The sequence below is a fragment of the Poromitra crassiceps genome (genome assembly GCF_964638095.1).
Source record: "Poromitra crassiceps genome assembly, chromosome: 2".
In the NCBI taxonomy this organism is placed as follows: Eukaryota; Metazoa; Chordata; class Actinopteri; order Beryciformes; family Melamphaidae; genus Poromitra; species Poromitra crassiceps.
Window position 1 is genome coordinate 39,452,467 of NC_139624.1, and position 22,717 is coordinate 39,475,183.

At 45.3% G+C, this 22,717-nt stretch overlaps 1 protein-coding gene across 1 annotated transcript in view; it reads right to left on the reverse strand.

The window, feature by feature from the left end:
• Window positions 1–22,717, reverse strand: part of snd1 (staphylococcal nuclease and tudor domain containing 1) — a 400,387-nt gene that overhangs the window by 12,678 nt on the left and 364,992 nt on the right. Inside the window, exons 21-22 of the mRNA XM_083657501.1 lie at window positions 22,498–22,611; window positions 16,156–16,359 (exon numbers count right to left, since the gene is read on the reverse strand). Of these exons, the coding sequence (XP_083513627.1) occupies window positions 16,156–16,359; window positions 22,498–22,611 (318 nt within the window). The remainder of the gene's footprint in view (window positions 1–16,155; window positions 16,360–22,497; window positions 22,612–22,717) is intronic.

The following is a 22,717-nucleotide window of genomic DNA, read 5'->3' on the forward strand; positions in this document are numbered from 1 at the left end:
CACACACACACCAAATGCAAAGAATGACAGCCAATATCACAGTAGTACATTCTGTAGTTCAGTCCCAGGGGCACTGAAGAAAACAGGTCTTACATAAACACCATAATGTAGCATACATTTCTTTGGGTTTCTCTTTCTCCAAAGTCCATGGCACACCCATCAAACAGATGTTTGTTGGGTGTGCCATGGTGGTCTGTCCTTGTTTGGAGATGTTTGGTCAGATTCAACATGTTCAACCCTTGTTTGTCTGTGTTTAGCCCATGGCACACCAATCAAACATGATACACACAGTGGAGGACATGCCCAGGTTTGACCCTACTTATGCAGGATGGGGGCTCCTGGATGCAGTGCAGCCCACCCCATAGGATGTTATTTCTGAATGATTGGCTGTTTTTTTACATTGATTTTACTCATTATACCATTACAGCCACGTACAAATCTCTTACACAAGTTATTTAAATAAGATTGTCGAGCTCTACTGATTATTTCCCCTTGATTTTATTCATGACATACTTGGTGACACATTAATATTGACGCTGCTTACTCAGCTTCCAAATACATGTTCTCTAGGGCTGGCACGGATCACGGATAATCCGTGACCCGTACGGATCACCCCCCATGGTTCGGAACGCGGTTCGGAACGTCAATGGTCCGCGGATCCCCCCCCCCCATTCGTTTCATTTAACGTTTAACATTAGTGTATGAGAACGCCTGACACAGACAGGCACATCATGGCAAGCACAAGTGAGCTTCCTCATCCCTTGTCGCCGCTGTAAAGTATCTCTGAAGGCTGTGGCTAGTGGCAACTAAAAACAACAAACTTACTGTATTTCAACACCTCTGAAAAAGCACAGGAATGTGAGCAGCGTGTTGCGGGCTGCACAAGATAACGAGAGCCACAACACACACACACACACACACACACACACACGCGCACACGTTTCACGAACACATTATCATCGGACGGTGAAATGTTGCCTTGGACACATAACAACAAAACAACACGTGGGGCCACCGAGTAGCTTAACGTAACATCAACGTTATGTTTCCAGACTCACCCGGTCTGGTCTGTACCCGTGTCAAGTGACTAGGTTAGCAAGCAACAGCCAGGAAGTTAGGCGCAGTGCCACCTAAAACAGGAAGTTGGGTTGTTCTGCCTTCAGAGTAAAAGCATAAATTGTGTCAGGTCGAAACCTGGCATAGGGCCGTTGTACCAATTTCGGTACCACGGTAAAAAAAACAGACTGATATTTCTTGAACATATTCTCCTTTATTAAAGTATGCAACCATTTTCAATGAACAAATGGCATGTAGCCTTCAACTTTAAAACAAAACAATGTGCTTCTGCTTACTTCTTCTTACATTCAACTCTGTATGGCAGTGAGTACAGACAGTGCAACACCAGTGGCATGTAGCCCTCAAGTATTTAATTTTATTATTATATTAAATATTATAATTTAATTTATTTCACAGAATTGCTGGAATCCTTTTTTTTCAACGGTGTATATTGGTATTTGATCGATGCATAGGAATTCTGCCAATGCCCTATCACACTTTCTTGCTTCATGCGAGTCATATTTCCTCTGCTTTTCAAAAACATCAGGAATTGTCTGCTGGGTGGTCTTTTGGGCTCCGCGACTTGTGCCTTCCTCTTCATCTTCATCTCTCGCATACTGTTAAATGGAAAGTAACGTCAGTGAGATTTACTAAAATAAAGAGATGATAAAGACAACTGCACATACACACATGTAGAGTGCAAGCAATTTTATGTAGCTAGTTTTAATTCACGGACATGTTTCACCCGAAAGAAGCTTGTATTTATTTTGATGCCATGTTGAACTATGGCTAAGTCCGGCTATTAGCCGTGTCCCATAATGTTTCCATTACAAACATTGCATGCACACGTGTTACACTATGCTAGCTAACGCTGTACCAGGTATTAGCCGGGTCCAATGATTCCATTACAAAACACGTTAACGTGAGCGCAAACGTTTTTTGGTTACACAATTACACAATGCATTGCCAGCTATCTCAAAAACGAATGTGACAGGATAAGGTCTGTTTGATATGTTGTTAAACGTGTTATTTTACACCGTTTGAAAGAAGTAACCCACCTTGAATTATTTGAACAGGTCTGGGTGCCTGTCTTTCAGCTGCTTGGCGAGATTGGATGTGCTACCCAGTTTGGTTTGGAACTCCCTTTCACACTTTTTGCAGATGGGACTTTGGGGACTGATATTTCCAAATGCGACTCTTTGCATTCTTCTTCTGAACAAGTTGAGTTGTTGGAATAGGACAGGAGCAGCCGCAACCGAATGCTGTCACATTCACAGCTGCTTTACATTAGGACAAAAAAGACGATACATGTCAACTCCTCAAAAATCGAATCAATAAATTCCTAGTCGGATCGAGAGAGGCACCAGACGGTGAAATGTCCGACGACGGCTCTTGTGGAACTCTCTGAACGAGCTAGCCACAATATTAGCCAGAGGTGCATTACCGCCACCTACCGGACTGGAAAGCGGAAAGACATTACATTGCCTGAATCCGTGCTAAAATGGTCTGGGCGACAGAGTGGAATGTAAGGGCCCTGCCGTGCATTCTGCACAACGGCCCCAAAAATATTTTTTGAGCTGTGCAGGGCAACAAATGGTTAGAGAAGTATAATAGTATTAAAAAATCAAATCGAAAATCAAATTTTGAGAGAAAAAATCTGATATTCATAGCTTTCAAGGGCCGTTACGTGCTGCCGGGAACGCCCACCTAACGGTCAAAAAAAAACTTGTTCATTCCGCTGCCCGCCGAGTCGACTAGTTTCTCACGCTGTGTTTGTTCAGCCAAAATGCCGATTACCTGTCGGTTGCACTAACCGACGAGGAGACACGCCTGGCTTGTGCTTTTACAGAATCCTGTCGGAGAAAGAAAACTCGGAAAGGAGGAGGTTGTGGATTTGTGCGATTAGACGTGGTTCGGTCGCTGGGGAGGGCAAATGGCTTTTTTTCTACCATCAAAGTACACGTTAACGGGGTATTTTAATCATTATTGTAACGTTACTTGAGCTTACCTTTGATGAAATGTTGGCCGCAAAGACGTGTATACTTTGATGGTAGAAAAAAAAGCCATTTGCCCTCCCCAACAACTGAACCACGTCTAATCGCACAAATCCACAACCTCCTCCTTTCTGAGTTTTCTTTCTCCGACGGGATTCTGTAAAAGCACAAGCCAGGCGTGTCTCCTCGTCGGTTAGTGCAACCGATAGCACAACAGGTATCCGGCATTTTGGCTGAACAAACACAGCGTGAGAAACTAGTCGACTTGGCGAGCAGCGGAATTAACAAGTTTTTTTTTGACCGTCAGGTGGGCGTTCCCGGCAGCACGTAACGCTCCTTGAAAGCTATGAATAGCCTATATATTTTTTTTTTGCTGATCCGAAAAATCCGTGATCCGTGGCTCAAAATCCGTCACGCGATCCGATCCGTGGGTTTTCTGATCCGTGCCAGCCCTAATGTTCTCCTACTATTCTCTGCTCCTTTCATGCTGCCCCCTCTCCACTGCTCTGCTCTCCACTGCATTGCAAGACATGTTTAAGGGCAACCTGAGGAGGAATGTCGTTCCCCCTCTCATTCTCGCCGTTCCCTCTCAACATTTATTCTGGGAACTCCATTCCCCCCCATTTCCACCACTGGATACAGACAGACACACACACACACACACACACACACACACACACACACACACACACACACACACACACACACACACACACACACACACACACACACACCTATATGGGCTGGATAAAGCGGGACCCCCTTGAAAACGAGAAAGTTCATCTCAAGGGGTTATTCCTAATAAATCATTTCAACTAAAGAGTAATACCTTTCTTTTCCTCTCTTCCCTGTGTTTTTCCCTCTCGTGATGTCACACAACACAAAAATAATATAAGTTTGAATGACCTGGTGCCTCCATTCCCTCCTCTGCTCTCTCTGTCCTCTACTCACCCCAGGGTGTCGGAGGTTGAAACTGTATGACTCTGTGTGTGTGTGTGTGTGTGTGTGTGTGTGTGTGTGTGTGCGTGCGTGCGTGCAACTGCAGAGGACGGAATGGTATTTGGGTAGTGATGCGTGTTGGCTAGGACATGTCAAAGAGGCCCTCGGAGCCGTGACAGCAGGGGAGGCGGCTGCCTGTGTGTGTGTGTGTGTGTGTGTGTGTGTGTGTGTGTGTGTGTGTGTGGGAAGGGGGTGGCTGGCTTGCGTGTGTGTGTGCAGTCAATAACAGGAGAGCAGAAAATATCCATTAAAATGGTCCATCTCTAACCCTTTCCTCATAAATGAAGTATTGAGCCATTGGTGGGGAGCGGTCATCATGACTTCGAACACCTATGAAGCACCAAGGGGTGTGTGTGTGTGTGTGTGTGTGTGTGTGTGTGTGTGTGTGTGTGCGTGTGCATGCGTGCGTGCGGGGCATGGCAGGCGAGTGGGTGGATGTGGAGGGTGGCAGGCTGACAGCCAGTCAACTGGTGGTCTGGATGCTGCTAAAGGCCATTTAAGGGTGACATGGTGACAAATATCGCCTCTATTTTGTCAAGTCCCCCCCCCCTCTCTTCTCCACAATTGTAGTTGTCCAATTCCCCCTGATGTTCCGGTTGTTGCTCCACCCCCTCTGCCAGTCTGGGGAGAGTTGTAGACTAGCACATACTTCCTCCGATACATGTGCAGTCACCTGCCGCACGTGGGAGGATGACTCTATTCCCCCCAGTTCCCCAGCGAAAACCAAAACCAGTGTCGTAACATCGCAGCTTCAGCAAACTACACCTCCCACGAGCCACATCATCTGTACCCAACAGTGCAATCGCGTTGTGATAAATGGAACTACACTTCCCTTGAGGCGTCATGAGGGTGAGCCTCCTTCCTGATTTCCTGTGAGGATCCCCGGCATGGAGCCATTAGGTGAGCCTGCGCTTCCCAATAAGCACCCCCCAACCCAATTACACCGCATTGGAACCAACGGGCTATTAACTCCACAGGGGGATCTAAACTGCAAAATGTAAGAAAACTACACTTCCCAAGAGGCGCTTTATCTGCAGAGACACAGATAAGTACAAAAGCGCCGCATCTCATGTGAGCTGCAGCTAAAAGGCTGCCCTTATCGCCCCACAAAGCGATTCACAACCTAAAAAGGCTTCTCTTGAACATTGAGACCTAAAACGGAGAAAAACCCAGGCCTAGATGTGGATAGAGAAACAATATGGGGAGAGAAGATAAAAGGAAAAACTAAAACTACACTTCCCAGGGGGCTAGTGGGTAATTAAAGATCCCAGGCCTCTCATCCTCCTCTCCCATCCACAGCTTTCAGTCTTTCTTAGACAGCCACCTCACAGCTGTTTTCCCCACAGGCCGCCTTCTGCTCCCACACACACACACACACACACACACACACACACACACACACACACACCACTGAAACATTAAGAAAAAAATAAAAAAGTAAATGTAAGACAGGAACATGTCTCAACACACATTTGCCGTAGGCTTGTGAATAGCACATCTGTATCCTTATCGTTAACACATTGAGTGCCAAGGACGTCTCTGGACGTCCTAAAAAAATGTAACGAGGAGTGCCAAGGACGTCTGTGGACGTCCTAAAATCATAATTCATATTATTATATAATTCTGCTGTTTAAGGTCGTACCTAGCCAGTGAGCATGAATCCCTTCAAGGGATCACACGGCGCCACCTTAAACATCGACACTGGAGCTGCGCCACCCACCTCAGATCCTTTACTTTGTGCAGGAGACAGCAGGGAAAGACGTGATCAAAGTGGAAACCGATGCATGCTTCAGCCAGAGCCGTATAGATTGCTCTGTCTGCAGCGGAGCGGACAGTTGGCTCGGCTGCATCCGTGCCCACAACTGAGCTCTTATGCTTCTATCTATCTTCTATCTACCGTAAATTCCGGACTATAAGCCGCACCTTTTTTCACGTTTTTTGGCCTTTTTTGGCCCCTGCGGCTTATATAACGGTGCGGCTTATCTATGGATTTTTTCCAAAAAAAAAAAAAAAAATCTCTCTTTTTTAGCATTCTTTCTAACTATAAATCCTATATAACTATAATAAGTTTTAATTTCCTCTCTTGCCCTCTTTTCACCACACTGTATGACACTGTGTGCACTGTAAAAAACAACACAGGTGGTGTTGTGTTATGTTGTTTTGTTGAAATGTTAATAAATGGGAGCTTCCTCTACAATCCCCTCTGTGCATGAACCCTTACATATGGTAATTAAACATTAAAACACAAAAAAAAAAAAAAAAAAAAAACATTAAAACACCCGCGGCTTATAGTCCGGTGCGGCTTATATAAGAAAAAAATAGTCAACTTTGAAGGTGCGGCTTATACACCGGTGCGGCTTATAGTCCGGAATTTACGGTATCTGTTTCTCCACACGATTCCCTGCCAGAAAGCCAGCACCCGAAGCCGAACGGCCAAGCCCTTTTCGTTCAGTCGCGTTTGGCATTTCCTTGTTGTGCTAGGATCCGTCCGGGGCAAAAACGGAGTCAGATTCTGTGCGTGTGGGGAGGAGCCCGCAGCTCAGAGGTGGAGAGGGGGGGGGGGGGAGAGGGTGGTGGGGGGTGCAGGCTGCACAGAAACCACACCACGCCACCACATCAGAAAACACCAGCCAGAGTCAGTGAATGTGCTCGAAATTAGAGTGCAAAAAGTATTCATAAAAGTCACTATACCTTGAAAAGTAAAAAAAAACGGCAGAAAACCCTTGAAAGTGCACTTCTTACAGAGGCTGTCATTTCATAATGGAACTGTCTAGAAACAAAATTTCTTCTTTGGAAGAAGCAGGAGTGTTCAATGTTTCATTAGAGTCCAGCCCTCTCAATATAGCCCTAATAGAAAAAATTCTATAGCTGTTTTCAACTGAATGGAAGTGAATCTGGCACAGGCTCCAGACAACTTTACTGAAGCGCTGTGGCACTCAATGTGTTAAAGGAGGAGACATATTGGAAATTCTTTTAAAGCCGGGTCGTTAAAGCAGGTCCACGCTATGTTGGTGATTGATAATAATTGGGCCGGCGAGGGAGCGTCAGACACTTCCGTGTTTGTAATTGACTTGTAATTAGCAAACGGGAGACTATTAGCTCGTAGCGCTAATGAACTTTGGGGGCTAGCGTTGGTGTCAGTTAGCCGAGTTGACTGGGCGAGACGGTTAGCGCTCAGTGGCTCAGCTCGCCAGAGGTTGAATCCATCAAGTTGTCGGACGCTGACAGAACACAGTGCTGAAAAGCAGTAGAGCACAAAGGGGACCGCTTCTAACCATATAGCCGTCTTCCACTTGAGCTGCCATGGCGGACTAATTTCAGAGGCATCTGCGACACAGAATATCAGGTCTGGATGTGAGGTGTGTGTGTGGGTCAACAGACAGTGTTTGCACTTGCTTCTTGTGTGCTCAATCAGGTCTCATGGAGGGGGAGAAAATGCTTCTAGTGTGTCTATGTGTCCCTCTACCTGTTTCTTTCTCAGAACTACACTCATACAGTACACACACATCTCCTGTCTCTGTATATCACTTCAATTCTGCATAATTCTGCCGGGTCCTTTCAACACTTCCGGCGGTCACGGCGCAAAATAAGAGAGTTGTTTTTGGAGCAGACAGGGAAGGGGGTAAAATAAAGAACGTAGCCTACTACTTTGAGCCGGTACACAGCAAGCAAGCGAGTATACACTGTTAGCCAGGTCGGATAACGTTATCGTCGACAATGAGGAGCACTTTCTTGTAAAACATACCTGGACTCCAACAAAGAAAGCTTCAGATAGCTTTCTCTCCTCCGAGTTGCGCTCGAGCCACTAACGTCAATAAGACCCGCAGACGTTAACGTAATTCCCTGGAATGCGAGACTTAACGAGCCAGTTACATGGCGTTGCATTCTTAGACATTGCCATTTGCTTTTATTTGGTATGTTACATACAATTGGCTAAATTATTAGTTAATTCAGAGTTAGATGATATTGGAGCAGCCAGACATTTTATTTGATTTTATTTTTAGCTGGAAGTTTTGATACGGCCACACAACCGGGTCAAATGGGCGTGGCTACATAAGGTGAATAGAGTGGCTGAACAGGGCAGAATCTGCTGATGGAAGGTGCAAATAATTGCCAATAAGAACATTTCAAATGAGCTCATTACGAGACCAACTGCAGGTCTGATCTTAGTGCCTCTCCACTCTAACGCCCGGGGATTATTGTTCATCATGACACGGCACTCAGATGATTGTTGATCATGACACGGCACTCAGACAAAATGCAAATGAACACACATCTAAATGAACCGCTCAACCTCACTTTGGATCATGTGGAGAGAGAGGGAGAAGTGGGTAAATGAGGGGGAAAAAGATGACTCAGTCAGAATCATTGATTGAGTCATGAGAAAGAAGAGACAGAGAGAAAAGCAGTGGAAAGATAAGAGGCGATAGGAGGAAGAGGAGGGAGGGAAGGGAAGAAATCAGGCTCCAAAAGATGGATGGAGGGACAGAGGGGGAGCGAGAGTGCGGAGAAAGATTGAGCAAATGAGGGACGGATGAAGAGAGACATGAAGAGCGATGAGGGGAGAGACAGAGTGCACCGTTAGGCGGGTGGGTGGCCGCGTGCCAACGTGGCTACTTGCCATTCTAGTAGTGGATGTTTGACCATGCCAGGACACTAAGGATGGCATGCTATACCCATTGTGCCTGAGGTGGACAGGGCATGACGTTTGGCGTGTGTGCGCGCACGCGTGTTCCATTCCAATCTCATCACACATGGTCAGGGGCTCGGAGGCAAGAGGGAAGAACTCTGGGGGGAAAAATACTGTGTGTGTGTGTGTGTGTGTAAGCACGGGTGGACGTTTTATCCAGTGTGTGTGTGTGTATGCGTGTGCAAGCACGGGTGGACGTTTTATCCAGTGTGTGTGTGTGTGTGTGTGTGTGTGTGTGTGTGTGTGCGTGTGCGGGTGTAAGCACGGGTGGACGTTTTATCCAGTGTGTGTGTGTGTGTGTGTGTGTTTGTTAGGGTGCTCGGGGGAAGAGGAAGCCGTCTGGCAAGTTTCACTGGGAGCTTCTGACCAGTGATGAGAAAGACCGTCTCCTGTCTACATGAGTAGCTGTCCTGCATGGCTAACATGTACACCCACACACGCACGTGTTCACACACACACACACACACACACACACACACACACACACACACACACACACACACACACACACACACACACAGTGTTTTATAATTTTATGGTTTTAGTATAAACTTATTTTATTTATTAGCATTATTATTATTTATTCCATTTTGTTGTATCAACATTTTACTGTTGATCATTACTATTTATTTTAGTTTTATTGCTATTTTTATTGCTTTTATTATGATCTTTTATTACCCATCTTTTATTGTTGTCTTATTCAATTAACTTGTGTGCATTACTCTCTAAAGTCTTTCTTTTTTGTCAATAGCTTATAAAGCACTTTGAAATTGCGTGTGATTTGTTTGAAAGGTGATATACACTGTAAAGAAAGTGTGATTGATTGATACACTCATTACACTGGTTGATGTACACACAAGCATGCTAACACACACACACAGCTAATTTATGATAACATTCATTTATTGCTTGTATTATCTTTTATTATTACTTATCTTTTATTATCTTATCTACCCATCTTTTATTGTTGTCTTATCTCACTACTACTGTAAACAGTAATAAGGCGGCCGGCAGTCCCACGGCGGCACTAGAAATGAGCCTGCCAACACAGCTCATTTATGATAACATTAATACAAGAAAACAATGGATGGTACACATGTTTTTGTTAGAGAAATTTTAACTCTTTCACTGGTTCTTCCTTCATAATATCATCATCATATTCCTTCATTTCTGAAATCACCATAACACAGTCTCCCATATTACTTTCTACAATGCCACTTTTACACCTGAGCATACAAAGTGACTGCTGCTTGACATCTCTTAACAGTTACATTATATTCTAAGAGCATTGGCCCTTAACAAGAAACAGAGATTACATGACAGATTATGCATGCATGTTTGTTTTTGCTCTACATTTGGTAGATGTAAATAACATCCCTTCTGCTTCAAATGCGATGAGCGATATAAAGCATGATATCACTCACTAGGAGTACTCTAAATATCATATCAACACATGGCTGAATGCAGAAGGCCCACACATGATATGCCAGATGTATGACAGATTAGTGTTTTGCACTATGACACTAAATCTGATAAAAAATACATGTGCGTGCGTAGAACAGTGCGTAGAGCATGTCGTGCATAATGGGCGCTTGGCTCTGACTTTAATGTACATTTTGGGGTCATTCCATTGTGAAGGATACAATGTAATTCGTACTCTAATTCCAGCTTTATCCATCCAAGCTCTTTAGCGTCGTTGCCTCCACACCTCTGGGTCACGCGCTCACTTTCCCTCACTAAGTGTGTCACCGCTCCCTTTTCCATGTTTCCACCCATCTCCTGCTTCCATCTAGCCCACCGGCCGGCCATCATCAATCAGATACCAGCAGCTGGCACGCATATATGATCATATTTTCACCTACGCTGTCACTTGACGACTATTTATTTTTGGCTGCCGTGACAATATCGTGACAACACTAGCTATCATCCATATGGTCTACTTAGCGAGCATCCAGGAATATAGGCTTTAATACAGAGAGCATTGAGAAGAGAAATAAACCCCCAAACAGATGAATATCCCTCTCCCCGCTTTCCCACTCTTGGGATGATGCCACCCTCAAAGCCTGCCGTTAACCTTCAGTGCACTCACCACCACTGACTATTGATATCACTATAATGTGCCAGTGTACATTACCGCCCATCTGTTACTCAATGCTTAGCACTGGAGTGCAGATAACAATGACCATGTTCCAATCCCCTGGGATGGATCATGAATAATGAATAGAGCCCAAATGGAATAGATAGATAGGAAGGACAAAAGTCACTATTAGAAGGTGGCTGATAGTCCAGATGAGTGAAGAGAGAGGAAAGAGGAGAGAAAGAGGTCGGGGGGACCACACTATCCAAAGCTCCAGAGAAACCTTCTGTAGATGGATAAAAGAATGGCTCCAATTAGCTCAGCTCAATCCCGCAAAGTCTGACAGAAACTTGGGTGTCATGACTGATGATGACCAACTGACCTTTAAGGAGCATGTGGCTTCTGTTGCTCGGTCATGCCGAGTTGCCCTCCTAGTACAGGCGCTTGTAATATCACACCTTGATTACTGCAACTCCTTACTGGCAGGTACTCCGCTCCAGGCAGGTACGCTCAAACCTCTGCAGATGATCCAGAACGCGGCGGCCTTCAACTAGCCCAAAAGAGCACATGTCACTCCTCTGTTCGTATCCCTCCACGGGCTCCCAGTTGCTGCCCTCATCAAGTTCAAGTCCTTGATGCTCGCCTACAGCAAACAACCTACCTGAACTCCCTCCTTCAGGTGTACGCTCCCTCCTGCTCTCTACACTCTGCCAAGCAACACATCCACACATGGTGCTGCCACCACAACAAGGCCCCACGTCTCCGGCCAGACTCAAAAGGCTAAAGACCTAGCTCTTTAGTGAACACCTTCTCAATAAACTATCTGCCTCTATGCACTGCCTCGTAGCACCTCGTATGTCTTGTTGTCCCAGAACTTCGCTTTGTGCCACTTCCTCTCGTTGTTCTCTCCTGACAAGAACCTTGCTCGTGTTGTCTATGTCTATGTCGCTTTGGATGAATGCATCTGCCAAATGTGGGACACCGCCCTCCCCCCCCACACACACACACACAACATCTCGGGTGAAATAACATTTTCTGTTGTCGCACCAGCTGTGATCCTGTTGATGAATATTTGAATCAGAAATTCGCCTCGCAAAGAAATAAAGCAATTTAGTTTGTATCTTTTCCTCAGCTAGGAAACAAGATAGAGTAGCTTAATGATGTGCACTTCTGCTTGTTTCTCCCCACGTAGGAAATGTGGAAGGTGTTGGCGATGGTCTTGGGCTTGGAACCAGATTTGATGAGGGGAATCATCAACAAGAAATGCTGCAGAGCTCACTTTAACACACACACACACACTTCTAAGCACATTCACGTTAACACACACACTTCTAAGCACGTTCACTTTAACACACACACACACACACGCACACGCACACACACTTCTAAGAACGTTGGCAACACTTCTGCTTGTTAAACTGTCTGCAGATCAAAATATTGGTCTGTGGTCGACTGGGAGGAGGCAAACGCTGGAGAAATAGCTGATAAGAAGAGAAAGCATTTGATCCAACAAAAGCTAAATGTGTGTAGTCTATAAGCCTATTAGTCTTGTGCCTGGGAGGTTTTAATCACTGCCCTGATTCTATAGAGTTCATTACCCAGAGGCTGCATTACAGTTCCTGGCTACTGGTTGGAGGTCAGGGGTCAATACACTCTCTGGAGTCAAATCACAATGATGCACAGTGTGTTATCGACTGCCTGTGGGATGGCAAATGCTTTTAGAGCGTGTGTGTGTGCGTGTGTGTGTGTGTGTGTGTGTGTCCCTGTGTGTACGCCAGAGACGGTAAATGAGTGAGTTAGAGACTGTGTGTGAGGGAGGCTCTGAATAATAATGTTGCCGCTTGTGGCTCCTATATATGAGAATGCATTCATATGTTTTTATGAACAATTACACTCCTGTAGGCATATTCCTCTGTTCCTTTGTGTGTATCAATTTTTAAGTAAATGGCAGAGAGACTAATGCTGGGGCGGTGTGAGCAGTAAAATGGCAGAGAGACTAATGCTGGGGGGGGGGGGGGGGGTGAGCAGTAATTGCAGCAGGAATAAATATCCCTCGTTCCTCTTTATCTTTGGTGTACAGAGTGGCTTTGAGTCTGCTGGGCCAATTAGCATAATGAGAGGAAAGTAAACGAGTGATGCTTCATAATCTGACAAAATGGCCGCTGTCATAGGGACATTTTAGAGGTGTGTGTGTGGGTTGTGTCGACTGACATGTGAGGAGACGATGTCTCTTATGCCACAGTGTTGCGCATCAAAATAGCAAACAGCATTGAGGTGAACGCTAGCTTTCATACATGACGAAAAGACATCAATGACAAAGTGAGATGAAGATGAGCGCTGAGCTCCATGCTAGCATGGAGACGGGGGTAATGATTGGCCTGGAAGAAGGCGAGAGCTAAGAGGGGGCATATGGACCTTTTAACATTAAGATGAGCCTTATGCTAACAAACACGCCACACTCTGCCGTTTCATTGCAGAGGCGGAGCTTTATGGAGACAAATGCTACCGTTATATAATGACGACGCCCCCAGTCTCAGTGGCTGAGCTGACTAATGTGCTGGTTATGGTAGTGACACAAATGATACTCATCACATGACAAATAAAAAAAATGGCTGCGTGACGGTAATGACAACGATAACGGCATGCTGTTGATTATAATGATTTCATGATATCTATAATGATGACAATAATGAGGACATGAGGATTATACTGAATGATAACAATGCCACTGAAGAATGATGGAGAGGGTGATGATACGGTGTCAAGTTTAAATGTGCCACTTTTTAAAGACCTTTGGATACAATTACCGTAAATTCCGGACTATAAGACGCACCGGTGTATAAGCCGCGGGACCAAAATTGACTATTTTTTTCTTCTATAAGCCGCACCGGTCTATAAGCCGCGGGTGTTTTGATGTTTAATTACCATATGAAAGGGTTCGTGCACAGAGAGGAATGTCGGGAAAGCGATGGCTGTTTGGGGAAGCTCCCATTTATTAACATTTCAACAAAACAAAACAAAAGTCAGGTCACTAATCCCCAGACAAAATCACACAACAATAGGCTATATGTGCAGCAAACCTGTAACCAGAGAAGTCAAGTCACTAATGCTCGTCTTCCTCTTCTTCCTGCGTACTGAAACCACCAAAGTCCTCATCTTCAGTGTCGTAAACGAACAGGTTCAGGGTGGCTTCGTCAACCACTCTCCTCTCTCCTTCATTGTCACTCAAAACCAACGAACTCCTCTTCATCTATAGCTGTGTTTCCATTACAGTTTTTCGCAAAAGAATTGCGATATTTCTACAACTTCGACAATGTACAATTGCGACTTGTAGGCGTTTCCATTGAAGTTGCGTTTGAGTGATTCCCCGTTGCAGCAGCTGCCACAGTGATTACGCACGGGGATCTGCCCCATATCCCGTCCCCTGCATGCTCAAATCCAACCAATGGTCAATGGAAATCCCAACATGAAGTTACAATGCATATAAACGAGCCTGATTATCAATTCAAAAGAAAATGAGTCGCAAAATGTTGCTGGCTGCGTGAATGCAGTCAGCGCGACAGGCAGAGGAAAAAAGGTAGCCTAATAGCCTACAACTGGTCCGATTTAGAGATGGAGGGGGGAAAAGGCTGATTTGGTTCTATAATTGCACCTGAAACGTGTGCAATGTATTAGCCTACTCACAGTCACTGTATTCACTTCAGACAGCACCACCGCACCAGTGTGTGCTTTTCATCCTCTCATCTCGCCGCTGTGCCAAATGCGCGCACACAGGCAGCCTGCTGTCACCATGGACCGATTTCTGCCATTAAACATTATCTAATTTGCCCGGCTACGCTTTTGCACAACACTCGTCTTTCTGCTAGGTAGCGTTGCTTCAAAGTTTTCCACTTGCTGCGGAGGTTTTGACACGGCTATCGAACCTTACTTACCAAACTTATTTTCCGCTCCTTTTCCAAGGGATAATATGGGTCACATGACGTGCAAATGCGAAAAATGTGTTTCCATTACACTTTTGCGATAAACTGCTATATCGACACGTCTGAAAAACCACCTCATGATCATCTACTGCTCGTTCTCATGCTGTCGAGAACGAGCAAAGCTTTTTTTTGGTGAAAGAATCCTCCAGGGCGCTTCTTGTTAACAGTCCGAGTGAGTGGCAGGTCGAACGTCAAAGGCACTTCATCCATATTTATGATCTGCTCCGGTTCGATGGAATATTCCTTGATCTTCCTTTGTGTGAATTCGCCGAAGTTTGTGATTTTCTCCTGGTAGTCGGGGGAGGGAGTTGATGGGCTTGTGGCCGTTTGCTTACCGTAATTACCATATGTAAGTGGTCACGCACAGAGGGGATTGTCGGGAAAGAGATGGCTGTTTGAGGAAGCTCCCATTTACCGTATTACCGTAACATTTCAACAAAACAACATAACACAACACCACCGTTGTTTATTTTTACAGTGCACACAGTGTCCGCGGTGTGGTGAAAAGAGGGCAAGAGAGGAAATTAAAACAGAAGTGGATTTATAGTTAGAAAGAGTGCTAAAAAAGAGAGATTTTTTTTTTTTTTTTTTTTTTTTCTGAAAAAATCCATAGATAAGACGCACCGTTATATAAGCCGCAGGGGCCAAAAAACGGGAAAAAAGCCGCGGCTTATAGTCCGGAATTTACGGTACATTTAGACCCGACAAAATCAAAACAACCCATGGAAATGTCAGCAGAGAAACAGCACCGCGACATTTCAACTTTCAAGACATCTCCTGTCAACCAGTGGTGTACAGTGTAAAGTACTCATACGCCACACTTGAGAAAAAGTACAGAAAATCTACAGAAATAAGTCACCTATTAGAATATTACTGGAGTAAAAGTCTTAAAAGTATCAAACGTAATTTTCTGATATTAAATGTACTCAAGTATTGAAACTAAAAGTACTGTACAAGTAAATGCTGTTAATAAAAACAAAAACAAAAGAGTTTCATAGCGTTTGGCAAACAACGTTATGGTGCATCCACCAACTGGAAAGGAGTGTGGATTGTGACTAACGTTAACTTGCGAGCTAGATTCACCAAACCTGCTTGTTTGCAGGCTACACATTTCTCCCGATTTTACTTTGTAACTAAGATGCTTAGGGGAAATGTAATGGAGTAAAAGTATAGATATTATTTGGGAAATGTAGTGGAGTAAAAGTGAAAGTTGCCAGAAATATAAATACTCAATTAAAGTACAGATACTCCCAAAAAATACTTGAGTCGTGTATTATGTACGTATCATTACTTTGTTACATTACACCACTGTTGCCAACACCTTCCCTAGTTCACACACCCCTCTCACTTTTCCCTTACCATCTTCTGCAGGTACTTCTCCTTGCGGACGTCCACCATGACCATGCCCTCCTTCACCAGGCCGAGGCCCACGTCCTCCTTGGTGTCGGCGAACTGTAGCGTGACGTGTGGGCAGGTCACGCCCGGGTACTCCACGTTCAACAGGCACTGGGTGTTGTGGATGTCCCGCACCACGCTGTCCACCACGTCAGCACGGCCGTCCTCCTGAAGGGTGGAGCGGGTGAGGGGGCAGACAAAGGTGGGATATAATGAGGATTGGAGAAGATAACGGCAGGGAGAGAGGATAGGGGAGAGAGGTGAATGGGATCATGATTATGCTGCCGGGCGCGCTGAGAACTCTGGAACATACACAGATATGCGTACCCACACAAAGACGCTGACATGCATAACTAAATAAATGCACACATATGCAGGCATCTAATTGGGATCTGATGTGTGTGGCCAAACACGGAGTGGGTATACATGTTTGGGGGGGGAAGCATAATCTCTTTCTCTTTCTTACACACAAACACACCAGACTAATCATTCACATGTACTGTAGAGTTTGACACACGTCAATTGTCCAATCAACCGGTTCAAGAGGTTCCAGTTCCGCTGCACTCTCTAGAGGTGTGCCTCTCTCCCCTCCTCTCCCTTTCTTCCCGTTCTTCTCATTTGGCTCTTCCGTTCTTTACCTTGCTCTCTCCTTCATAACCTACTCCAATGCAAGTGATTGAGCACATGCTGGCACAGAAAGAGGTGGAACAGATGCAATCCTCACCTCGTGCCCTAAGTAAGGACAGTAAGGGCAAAAATAGAGGGAGCAGCGTCTCCAAAGCCAGGAAGACACTTAAAAACTATCACTCCCTGGCCATCATCCATCCCTCCCATACACCATCCATCTCTCTCTGCCTCCTCTCCTTCTCACCCTGGTCTTGTCTCCATGGCAACCCCCTTCAAGCTAGCTGCCCCGTGTGTGTGTGTGTGTGTGTGTGTGTGTGTGTGTGTGTACATGTGTGGGCAGGGAAGCTTGTTCAAGGCACAGAACTGGCAAAAAAGACCTTTTTTTGTCCCTGCTCTCCCTCTGGTCAACTTGTCACAGGCACTGCAGGGGAGCTCAGGGCGAGCGAGAGAGACAGAGAGAGAGAGAGAGAGAGAGAAAGTGAAAGATGAGAGAAAGGAAAGGAGGGAGAGAATAAGAGAAGGGGAAGGAGTGGACACCCGTGAGGGGGCGATACAATATGAATGAGAACCTTCTGCCATGCAGTGAAGGAGAGACTAGATGTGTAGCGGCGCTCTCTCCTCTGCCATATGCCCAGACAGACCTGCTGGAAGATCTGATGGACTTTTCTTTTTCTTTATTTGTGGAACAGGTTACAATTTATAAGCACATGATGTCTTGATGTCTTGTAAAGAAATACGAAGCTGAAGGAATTTAATACAAAAAAATTTGTATTAAACTTGAAGTTGAATAGGGGGGGGGGGGGGGTGCTGGCAATATGTTCTTTGCTGTCTTCTCCAGCAGATCAAAACCCCTTGCTTTGCACCTCCTATAATAACATTGCCTAGGTGGATGGGCGGGTGGGCTGGTCTGTCAGTCATGATTTGCGTTTTGTGTCATGAACGTTACATCGGGCCGAAGGTCGAGTCGTTCCGATACCATGCGGCCCGGGCCAACCGCCACCACACCAAGCTCCAGGATGAAGTGACTGAGGGGGTAGTTAAAAATGGTGAGGGGGCAATTTGAAAATGACCCTGCAAAAAAAAAAAAAAATCCCCGCCAAAAATTCTCCTAGCTTTGGAACGTTATTGCACCCCCTTACCGACAAGCTAGCATGATATAGCTGATAACAATGGATTCCTTAGGTTTTCTAGTTTCATAGGTGCCTTCACTCTAGCTTTAGAAATGGGCCCACTAACGCCTTTGAAAGACAGCAATGATGCCCCGTGAGAAGTACAAGAGGAATTCAACAGGAAATATAACAACTGAGGGCAAAGCCCCCACAACAACAACAACTGAGGCCCGGTTGTTGTGTGTGTGTTATACCGGGCCGGAGTCCCACCAAACTAGACTTGAAGGCTACGTAGCGGCTTCATAAACAAGTATATCTAAAATTACAGTAATCCATCTAAACACATTTAATATACTATTAAGTCTTAAAATCGTTCATCATGCAAGGCAATTTCACTTTGCAATGCAAACCCACTTCCTTCAATATTTTTAAATGAGAATTTTCTTAAATCGACTATCATTTCCTTGATACTAGTGGAGCAACCTGCCTTGGGGCACATTGACACTATTCCACTTTCAGCTGCTGCCAGTGCCTTTTTTTGTACATAAAAGCCAATGGGGAGCTGCCATGAGGTGGATGGAAAGCAGCCGTTTTAGAAAGGTGCTGTGCCTGCACTGCCTGGCGTGTTTTTAGGCAGAGCGGAGCGCTTTCCCAAGCTGAGGGATGTTCAGCTTTGTACAGGTGTGCTCACGGTGAGGACTGCTCTTTTTAATGAGCTAACCCCAATGAAGAAGAGGGGGGCAGCTCAGACTGGAGACAGCTTACAATTTACCACAACCAGAATGAAAATTGGAAAAAGTAGTAGAAAAGTTGGTAGCAGTTGTTCCTCTGACTGGTGCAGCTGCTGCGGGTGGTTGTCATGGAAACAAAGTGCGCTTTGTGCCACCCACTTTTTTTTCCAAATTAACTCATTGAGTGCCAGCCACTTTTGGAGAACGGACGCTCCCAGTGCCAGAGTTTCAGAGCGTTTTCAGTGATTTCTCGAGGCCCACAGAATATTGTGTGATATTACTATGTAAACACCGAACACGCACAAAGAACGAGGAGACTCTCTTCTATCATCTGCAAAAAAAAGTTTATTGATCCCATTTTCCATTCTTTAGTTATGAGCCGGAGAAGATAGCTTGATTTAACCAAAAACAGCAATTTTTTTCTAGAAGCTGAGATAATGAGCCTTTTGTGAAATTAAACATTCAAGCACATCATTGACTCTGAAGCTAATATTTTCTGATATAATGACACCTCAAAAATAATTTCCTTCAATAAAAGAGTGAAAACAAAGGAATTTTGTTTGGCCAAATAATATTTTTTAGCTGCAACCAGCAGCGCTGGCCCCTGCGTGCGCAGACCCTACACCTTCTTGCTGGTCTTGATTTACTGCTGGTGGGCATCAGATAGCCTATTCTAGCTTGTTTGCTCTCTATGCATCGAGCCTGCTGCCTGGGTCTGTGTGTACTGTCAATGGTTGTATGCTGTAGTGCCCTGCGTGCCCCACCCCCCTCCTCCTCCTCCTCCTCCGTGGTGGGAGGAGTGTCTCTGCTGCGGTTTGCTCTGAGTTTGATCTGCACTGAAAAGTCCGCTGCATCCCCCCGCTTTTTTACAGCGTGTCGCCAGCTGAGAATAATGTAACTTTTCAGAAAGACGCTGGTGTCGCCGTGTCGGCAACTAAATCATATGGATGGGCTATCGCAGCGGACACGGATGGGGCTCAATTGTGGCAGCAGATTGGCTGCTGCAGGCACAGCTAACGTTACAGTATGCTTCATGCATATGGATGCATACGGATGCGATGCGATTTCCGTTTCCACAACGACTTCTTCTTTGTTTTTTACTCCACTTTCTCTCATCTGGACAGCACTGTCGCCACCTAATGGATCTGTAAAATAGGTTATAGACCTCCAATAGCTACAATATTTGTACAGGAGATGTATCAGGGATTGATCCACGTCCCACCGTCAAAAAACGCAATTGACGACAATCGTCGTCTTTGGCACTCTACGTTAGTATTTGAAATGACGACAGCTGTCGTCATTGGCACTCAATGAGTTAAGAGTACAAAATTCAGCTAAAAAAAAAAAGCACTTTTTTTCTACAGAAAATCTGAATAGTGTGCATGCACCCTGATTCTGTCTCATGTCAAGTATTAGCGGTTGTTTCCAGAAAGATCATGAATGAGTAGAGCAATCATGGCCCGGGCCGTTGGCAGTATTTTTCACTTGCATTAAGAAAAGTCTTCTTTTCAGAGTGAATATGAACCAATATAACTTCAGATAGACATTTTTCACAGGGCATTGGGTGGCAGGCTGAGTGACTGAGGCTGCAACCTTTCCTCCTTGTGGCAGCAAAGGCACAATACAAGAGGGGCAGAGGGAAAGACTTCCCATAAGGCAGGCAGCAAACGCATGAAAGGAAAACCAAGAGAAAATGGAAAGAACAGGAAAAGGGTGACAGATACAGAGTGACAGAGGAAGAGGTGTGTGTCTGCTGTGTGCATGTGTCTTGGGGCGGTAAGGTGTAGGTGATGCCGGTGCCCTCTTGGACCAACAGATGGGCCACTTCATCCTTCAGGAGACAGCAGGCACACAGGCACACACGCACACACACACACACACACACACACACACACAGCATGCATATTATCACGTGCACTCTCTCTCTCTCACACACACACACACACACACACAGTTCTTGCACTTAAATGTACAACTTGTCCAAAACTCTCGTTCTGACAACATCAGCACGCAATCGCCCTGCTACATTATCTAGGCTAAGTGAAACAAATACCCTATATATATACACACACACACACACAAAATGCTATCAGCTCAGTGGGATGTTTTCTGAGAAAGCCAGAGTATTAAAGAGAGTTAAAAATACCCAGGTCACTGTGACCTCAGAGTAGTGCTGTTGCCCCCGCTGACACACACTCTCGCACACAACACACACGCGCGAAGATGCACACGCACACAAATGCTCACCGAGGGTTGCATAAACACACTCAGACAAACAAGAAGATTAGGGTCTGGAGAAAAACACAATCACCGCTGCTCGGCTATCAGGCGGATCTTTATATTGTTCACACACACACACACACACACACACACACACACACACACACACACACACACACACACACAGCATCCAAATGGGAAAACCATGCGCAGTCAACCTAATCACCACTTTTGGATTTTTGTCAACATTTCAAGATGTTAGCTGTCGACAGACTGTATCAAAGACAGAATGAATGCATCAGGGCATAAAGAGAGAATATGGGATACTGGGATACTGTGTGAATACCTGGTTCATGTCTGTTTATAGAATGTGTGATAATAAGTCAATTACTCTTTAGCTGCTGCTACCCAATAAATCAGAGACTTTGTATTTGTCAATGCTCAGTCTGCTTTGTACTGCAAACACTAAGTATGAGAATATCTTCCACTAACACTGGTTGTAGTAAAAAAAAAAAAATTACCCGTTCTGTCTGTCGCAGACTTATCACCTTGAGTTTGAAACTGTGAAATAGTTTTTTATGTCTTGCCAGGAAACCCAACTTTCAAAAGTTGGCAGAGTAAGCCTGAAAAAGTTTATTTTGAGGTTCATTTCGAAGCTTTCGGTCAAATAGCTCTTTCTGGCACATTTCTACTGTGCGTGCCTGTGTGCACTTACATCCTGTGGGACCTGGATGATGGTGAAGGTATACTCTGTGTGCCTGTGTGTACTTACATCCTGTGGGATGTGGATGAAGGTGAAGGTATACTCTGTGTGCCTGTGTGTACTTACATCCTGTGGGACCTGGATGATGGTGAAGGTATACTCTGTGTGCCTGTGTGTACTTACATCCTGTGGGACCTGGATGATGGTGAAGGTATACTCTGTGTGCCTGTGTGTACTTACATCCTGTGGGACCTGGATTATGGTGAAGGTATACTCTGTGTGCCTGTGTGTACTTACATCCTGTGGGACCTGGATGATGGTGAAGGTATACTCTGTGTGCCTGTGTGTACTTACATCCTGTGGGACCTGGATGATGGTGAAGGTATACTCTGTGTGCCTGTGTGTACTTACATCCTGTGGGACCTGGATGATGGTGAAGGTATACTCTGTGTGCCTGTGTGTACTTACATCCTGTGGGACCTGGATGATGGTGAAGGTATACTCTGTGTGCCTGTGTGTACTTACATCCTGTGGGACCTGGATGATGGTGAAGGTATACTCTGTGTGCCTGTGTGTACTTACATCCTGTGGGACCTGGATTATGGTGAAGGTATACTCTGTGTGCCTGTGTGTACTTACATCCTGTGGGACCTGGATGATGGTGAAGGTATACTCTGTGTGCCTGTGTGTACTTACATCCTGTGGGACCTGGATTATGGTGAAGGTATACTCTGTGTGCCTGTGTGTACTTACATCCTGTGGGACCTGGATGATGGTGAAGGTATACTCTGTGTGCCTGTGTGTACTTACATCCTGTGGGACCTGGATGATGGTGAAGGTATACTCTGTGTGCCTGTGTGTACTTACATCCTGTGGGACCTGGATGAAGGTGAAGGTATACTCTGTGTGTACTTACATCCTGTGGGACCTGGATGAAGGCGAAGGTATACTCTGTGGCCTGTACTGGCAGGGTCCTGGTGCTGAAGGCAGGGGGGATGGCGGCCAGACGGGTGGACGGCACAATCTCTCTCTGAGGGAGGATAGAAACATTAGCCAACATGCAAAAACAGAACCATATGGTAGATAGTTTTCGTAGTCTTGATATTTGCATTCAGAACTTCAAAGCTGTACAGTAT